Genomic DNA, 7,046 nt, shown 5'->3' with positions numbered 1-7,046 from the left:
ACAAAGATTATTAAAGTATGTATTACAAGAAATTACTATTTCAGTCTTTCTACTTTGAAATTTCATGTTTAATTCAATGTCACTTGTTGTTTCTTTGTAATTATTATTATTATTATATATTTCTGAGTTAAAATTGTTTCAAAGCAAATCCTACACAATTTTTTTTTTCAGTGTAGGTTATTTATTTTCAAAATTGTATTTACATTCAGTATGTACCCAGAGAAGTTGTAAGTGAACAATATTTATAGAAATAAAATACTGTTGGATTAGATAATAATAGTGCTTAAATAATTTAAAGTTTATTTAAGCTTGACTTTAACTTGAGTTCATTGACCTTAATAGGATAAAAAAAGTCATAATTTACTCCCCCTCAAGTTGTTCCAAAAGTGTAGAAATTCCTTTGTTCTGCTGAACAAATATATTTTGAAGTTGTGGGGCACCACTGACCACAGAATTTAATTTCCCATACCATGAAAGTCAATGGTGTCCCACAAGTGTTTGGTTATAAACATTCTTCAAAATATCTTCCTTTGTGTTCAGCAGAACAAAGAAATGTACACAGGTTTGGAACAACTTGAGGGTGAGTAAACGATGACAGAATTGTCATTTTTGGGTCAACTATCCCTTTAATCCATCATCCTGCAATATACTAAGGCTTTAAATCAATCAGTTTGATAACCTAGTGATGCTCCAGCTGGTTAGTAAAGCTCTTTATCTACTGTCACACACACACACATCGAGCACATGAAGTCACAGTGTTTTGTTTACCTGTTGAGTGTTTTGGCTCCAGTGTTGTGTTCGGACACTGTGCGCTGCAGTCTCACTGGAACCTGATAAATAGCTGCTGAGGCTTTAAAAGGACGAAACGACAACATGAACATACAAAGAAGTTTCCAAAATCCCTCACGCATGGTCCGACGAGTCTAACAACTCTTTGCTTATTCCCTGTGCTTTATCTGAAGTTATCCTGCTCAGACGAGTTGTGTTAAACGCCTGAGTGAGTTACAGAGACCAGACGGATGAGGAGACACAGTCAAAGTGCTATCCGCTCTTCTGGAGTAAAATACTGGCTGTGTCTCGTAACCTATTTGGCTGACTATCTACTACATCATAGTTAGCATGGCCAAAAATGCTGCAGGCGTTTGTGATATCCAAAACGCTGTCTAGGTAGGAATTAAGGTACTGTATAATCTATATGGTAAAATAAATGCTGAGAGTTCAAAAACACAACAAAGAGTACAAACAGAGAAAATCAGAACTCAGGAAGATATCTAAAAGAAAAAAAGGAAAAAACTGATGGGCAAAAATAATAATTAATAGTTCTGTTTTAAAATAGAACATGGGGTTTCAACGCCACCTGCTGGTCAAACGCTTTTTAATACCACAGATTTTGAATTTCCTACAGTAAATTTTGGGGTCGGTAAGATTTTTTTGTAATGTTTTTGAAAGAAGACAGTCTCTTATGCTCACTAAGGCTGAAAATACAGTAAAAACAGTAATACTGTGAAACATTATTTCAATTTAAAATAACTGTTTTGTATTTACATATATTTTAAAATGTAATTTATTCCTGTGGTGGCAAAACTGAATTTTCAACATCATTACTCCAGTCTTAAGTGTCACATGATCCTTCAGAAATCATTCTAACATGCTGATTTGGTGCTCAAGAAACATTTATTATTTTCAAAGTTGAAATCTGTTGTGCTGTTTAATATTTTTGTGGAAACTGATACATTTTTTAGGATTCTTTGATGAGCAGAAAGTTCAAAAGAACATAATTTATTTGAAATAGAAATATTTTTTTAACATTGTAAATGTCTTTACTGCATCTTTTGATCAATTTAATGCATTCTTGCTGAATAAAAGTATTTAAAAAAAAAAAACTTATTTACCCAACTTTTTTTTAAAGAATAATGACAAAAATTAATCTTGAAATGAATGTCTAATATTTTATTGATATTTGCTTCAAATAACAATCTGACTGCTTCATCAACCTCAATGTGCCCACTAGACCAGTGTGCAAAAATAAAGAGCAAGAAACTGGATAAACAAATATCCTTACAATAAAATTTGATGAATAATACCAACATACTAAATAACAACTTCTTTTAATGTAAGTGTTACATTGAGACAAATGAGTAAATGTTCAATTACTGAAAAAAAGAGAGCTGGTAGGGTGATTCTTTAACAGTTGGAGGCACTAGAGACCCTGAGACCAGAATCTACAAAAAGAAAAACTAGATATTATTCACATCTTTTGAATCATAACTTAAACATTCATTTAAATCTGCATGTAAACTCACATAATTTGATTGAAGACATTCTGCTATTTATTAAAAGGGAATGGTGTGGTCTAATGAGATTATTTGTGCATAAAGCATGATGTATTGAATTATATTTCAAGTACCCTTGTCATAAAATCAACATTTGTCTTCATTTTGAAGTAGATTTTCTTCAATAATGGCTAAGCCTTCAGTCAGCATTAAATTATTTTATGGCTTTCTTTTTTAACAAGCATCACATTCAACTGACTATAAAATAAAACTACTAGCATTGCAATAATTGTAACAGCAATTTCAACAAGAAGGGCTTTATAGTGAGAGTACATTCATCTGCTCTTCCGGTAAACAGGAATGTCTAGTTAATAGTCTGGCTTCTTTTGATATTGGCCAATAAGCCTTGAACCTTTATTCATGTCATGTTGGAATTCTACTACGAAATCTTAAGAAATTAACAATAATTCTGACATGAACTGAATTGAAGCATATTCTGCATATTATGGGAACAAGAGTTACTAATGGAAGGCAAAGATTTGTAAATCTTAAATGTTGCAAAGCTATCCTATATGATAATAAATATAGTGCTTTCTCAATGTCTGGTCCATATTGTGTCTTTTGCAGCAGTTCTAGGAAGGTCAGTGATCAGTCTGGCTGATTATCAATGCCCAGTGTACATTGTGTATGTGTGTGTGTGTGTGTGTGTGTCTGTGTGTGTGTGTGCGTTAGCTCAGAGGGGCCGCCTGGATGACCGAGACCTGCTTGGTACAGATTCTTTTCAATGGTGGTGCTCCACAACTGTCCTCATCCTCCTGCACCTGAAGAAAAAGGAACAATTATTAGCTGACTAGCAGACACAGAAAAATGTTGAGTTGTTAATTTCACTCTCTCTCTCTCTCTCTCTCTCTCTCTCTCTCTCTCTCTCTCTCTCTCTCTCTCTTATTTATATATATATATATATATATATATATATATATATATATATATATATATATATATATATATATATATATAAGCCTTTTCCAGCCATGCAACTGGAAAAGTTTCACTATTTGTATCATTCTACTTGCGGCGACTGTCATGGCAGTTGAGCAAATCCACCATATTTTTTACAAATACTACTGTTGTTGTGTCAAGGAATGTAGTTTTAAGAGTTTTTAAGCAAGAATGTAGTTAATTTAGTTATTTACTGCTTTTGTACGAATTTTTGGCTGAATTGTTTGTGTTTATTTCCTATTGTCTTTCATAATGGCTGTTGTTCATGATGTAAACATTACTGTTCAATAAATATTATTTTATATAAATAACATGCCATATTTGGTATTGAGAAAGGGTTCGTTAGTGATCGTGATATGGACTTCAGTGAAAGTTACATTATTATGCCATTAGATGGCGGCAAAAACTGTTCTAATGAGTGAGTCAGTAACAAATTTAAAAGGTACTTGGTGTAAACAAGGAAGATGTTTGAGCTGTAATGGGAAATCCCCTTAACTTTTAAAAGGACAAAGATAACGCTTTCCTCATTGGACATTCAAACTGAATTTTTATAAAGGATATAAAATTATAGACATCGACCTGAAGAATGAATGCTATATCAGAGGCAGGTAACACATTTGTTTATTTAATCTCTCTTTCATAATACCATAATTGACCCTTTTCACATTTCCAGGTTTCTCAGAAGTGGAAGTCGTCATAGTTGGGTAAACTTATTTATGTAATTTGATGCACAATGCGTTTACCAATAAAACCTAAAAAAAACAATTGAGGCCCACAACCCAAGGCAGAAGAACTGTCCTGGCATTCATGCTTTATTATGAACCTCTGGCTCGTTTTGTACTACTTTGTACCTGAGCAGTGAGAGGAAGAAGATCTTCTTTGATCAGAGTTGGCGGCTCATCTGCAATCTCACTTGACTGCAGCAGTGGTTCTAGAAAAAAAAAGTTAACATTTTGAAAAGTGGGTCAACTGACAAAAACATCGCAGTGAACTTTGTATTTTAGGAGATAAGAGCATAATGCATTTGTTCAGAACAAATCGTAATGACACCAAGAGGGAAAACAACTTACAGTGAAATTTAAATATTTAAGCAAGATTTATAAAAGCTACAGGGTTTATAAAACACTGAATATACCTTTGAAAATGTGTAATTTATTCATTAATAATAATATAATATAATATGAGTAATGTATGGAAGCTTGTTTTCCGCCACTGAATAAAAAATAAAAAAGGTAATTGCGACTTTTTATCTCAGAATTCACACGTTTTTTTTCACAATTGAGAGTTTACATCTTGTAATTCTAACTTCTCAGAATTGCGAAATATGCTCACAATTGCGAGTTATAATGTTAGAATTGCGAGATATAAAATCACAATTGTGACAAATTGTGAGTTAAAACTCACAATTGGGGGATATAAACTCGCAATTATGAGAAATAAATTTAGAATTGCAAGATAATAATTCACAATTGCGAGAAATAAATTCAGAATTGTGAGAAATATATTAAAAATTGCGAGATATAAACTCACAATTCTGACTTCTTTTCTCAGAATTGTGAGATATAAACTTAAAAATTGCAAGAAAAAGTCAGAATTGCAAGTTTATCTCATGCAATTCCAAATTTATTACTCACAACTGTGAGTTTATATCATGCAATTCTGAGAAAAAAAGGCAGAATTGTGAGATGTAAACTCGGAATTGCAATAAAAATGGTCAGAATTGTGAGAAAAAGTCACAATTATCTTTTTTATTTATTTTTGAATCTCTCAGCTCAGAGATTAACATTGAGCTAACATTTAAATTAAAAAAAGTTTGAAATTAAAAAATATATAATATAATATAATATAATATAATATAATATAATATAATATAATATAATATAATGAATCTTTCGACTCTGAGGCCATCATTAAACTTAATGAGTCTCACCTTCCATAATTTCCTGGCCGAGGGTGGGTGGCTGTGGGTCATCTGTATGATAGTCTAGACTCTGAGGTGCAGGGCTGACTGGTTCACTGGGAGGTGGACTGGAGTTATTGCTGCTGTCTGCAGCTATTTTATGCAGGTATGAGTCTGAGAGAGAACTCTGGTTGCTGTTCTCATCTGAGAAGCCAGGAGGCAACCATGAGAACATTTAAATTTGACATGAAAGAAAGAAGAACATGTGGGTTTGGAACAACATGAGGGTGAGCAAACAGAATTTTCATATTTGGGTGAGTTAACCCTTTATCTGTTTACCTTGAAAATCTAATAGCACAGAACAGGCGTTATCAGATGCCTCCTCTTTGGGAAAATTCTTCCGTTGCATTTCTCCACCCACAGACACTTTGCTCTTGTCCTTCTAAAAGACATCAGGTTACAGATACAGTAAATACAGTGAAAGAGTTACAGATAATATTTTGATCTGTTTGTATGAAATGGAAACAACATATTTTTGTACATGCATTTAGTTACTTGTTTATCCAGATGACATGAAAGTACAATTAAAACAAAAAGAAAAAAACAACATCTCAGATGCGTCGTACCTCCTTCGTGTCCACCACAGGAACCCATTTAAATATTCTTAATGATGTATCACCAACTGTGACCCATTTCTTCTCCCTGAAATGGAGCAATTGTGTAACAGGTTTCCCATATACATGACTTGAAAAGCTCTATCAAGTTTCCATGCTAAAAACGCAACCATGCAGAAAAAAGCACTTATCAAGTTTCCAGATGGAGAAAGTTTTGGCTCCTCTAAGAGCTGCTTGTTTGGGACATGTGGGATTACAAAGTCCATTTGTTGATGAGTTGAACCCTATCCAATATCCCCATTTATTTCAATCACAAAAGTGCTTCATTTTGCTGGGCTAAACCCTGACTGGAAGTGCTTGGGTTACTCTTTTGCACAGTAAATGTATAATAGATTATATAAACTATTAAAATATATATATATATATATATATATATATATATATATATATATATATATATATATATATATATATATATATATATATATATATCAGTTAGCTATTAAAGGTTAATGACAGTCCCTACTCTTCTTCAGCACAAGAAGTAACCTTTTAAAAGTCCTCTTAAGTCCCGCCTCTTTTTGCCACTTGCCCCTTGAGAAAACAAAGACAAGTGCGCTGACATTAGCTGTCTCATGTGTCAATCAAACAGCATCCTCTTATGAAGCTCCTCCTCCTTTCCGACTGAAGTTTCTCTTTTGAAAAACATTTCTCTCTTTCAAAGTATCTTGACGCAACCCGTTATACTCACCATCTCCGTACTCTCTCGATGGCGGCCATCACTTTCTTAATGTCATCTTTAGCGCGGCTTCGGGTCTCTGCGCGGACCGAACGACCCGACATTTCTAAATTTTATCGGCACTCTTACTGGAATCGTGTCGGTCTCGCAGTCTGGCTGCGCTAATCTCGCGAGAACTCACAACTTCACTTTCCAGAGCTTCTTAACAGGTCCCACCTACTTACTGAGGGCACAGGTGGCTGCTGTTTTTTTTTTTTGTTTTGTTTTTTGTACATTTTATTAATACATTTATTATACGATGAATAAGCCACTAGTCATGTCCAGGCAACGACCGAATGGCCAAATCATCTTGTAAGTGCACTTGTTTATAACCTAAACTTTTAACTCTTAAAAGTTATAGTATATTTCAAAATAAAAGTCTTCGAGTGTTTTTTAAAAGGATAAATTAAGAAACTAAAATTTGTGTTGTAATTCTCAGCAGTTAATATATTTTAGACATGTAAAAGGTTTCACATTATTTG

At 33.4% G+C, this 7,046-nt stretch overlaps 2 protein-coding genes across 2 annotated transcripts in view; both read right to left on the bottom strand.

The window, feature by feature from the left end:
- Positions 1–1,088, bottom strand: part of LOC137029603 (collagen alpha-1(XXVI) chain) — a 30,717-nt gene extending 29,629 nt beyond the window's left edge. The window contains exon 1 of the mRNA XM_067399227.1: positions 769–1,088. Coding sequence (XP_067255328.1) covers positions 769–911 — 143 coding nt within the window. The 5' untranslated portion in view covers positions 912–1,088. The remainder of the gene's footprint in view (positions 1–768) is intronic.
- A 588-nt stretch (positions 1,089–1,676) lies between these two features.
- Positions 1,677–6,701, bottom strand: bcl7ba (BAF chromatin remodeling complex subunit BCL7B a). Its single transcript, XM_067399225.1, has 6 exons — positions 6,538–6,701; positions 5,799–5,874; positions 5,512–5,614; positions 5,203–5,376; positions 4,124–4,203; positions 1,677–3,094 (listed from the first exon to the last, which is right to left on the bottom strand). Exons 1-6 carry the CDS (start codon positions 6,627–6,629, stop codon positions 3,002–3,004), a joined length of 618 nt encoding a protein of 205 aa, XP_067255326.1. The 5' UTR covers positions 6,630–6,701; the 3' UTR covers positions 1,677–3,001.
- Between the last annotated feature and the right edge of the window lie 345 nt (positions 6,702–7,046).

Source organism: Chanodichthys erythropterus, chromosome 10 (assembly GCF_024489055.1).
Source record: "Chanodichthys erythropterus isolate Z2021 chromosome 10, ASM2448905v1, whole genome shotgun sequence".
In the NCBI taxonomy this organism is placed as follows: domain Eukaryota; kingdom Metazoa; phylum Chordata; class Actinopteri; order Cypriniformes; family Xenocyprididae; genus Chanodichthys; species Chanodichthys erythropterus.
This window is presented reverse-complemented; position numbering and strand designations above follow the sequence as displayed.

Coding starts and splice junctions, on each gene's coding strand:
- bcl7ba (XM_067399225.1), bottom strand. CDS start 6,629: ATGTCGGGTCGTTCGGTCCGCGCAGAGACCCGAAGCCGCGCTAAAGAT. Junction 5,615..5,798: donor CTGTGGTGGACACGAAGGAG/GTACGACGCATC, acceptor GATGTCTTTTAG/AAGGACAAGAGCAAAGTGTC. Junction 3,095..4,123: donor TTCTTCCTCTCACTGCTCAG/GTACAAAGTAGT, acceptor CTTTTTCTTCAG/GTGCAGGAGGATGAGGACAG.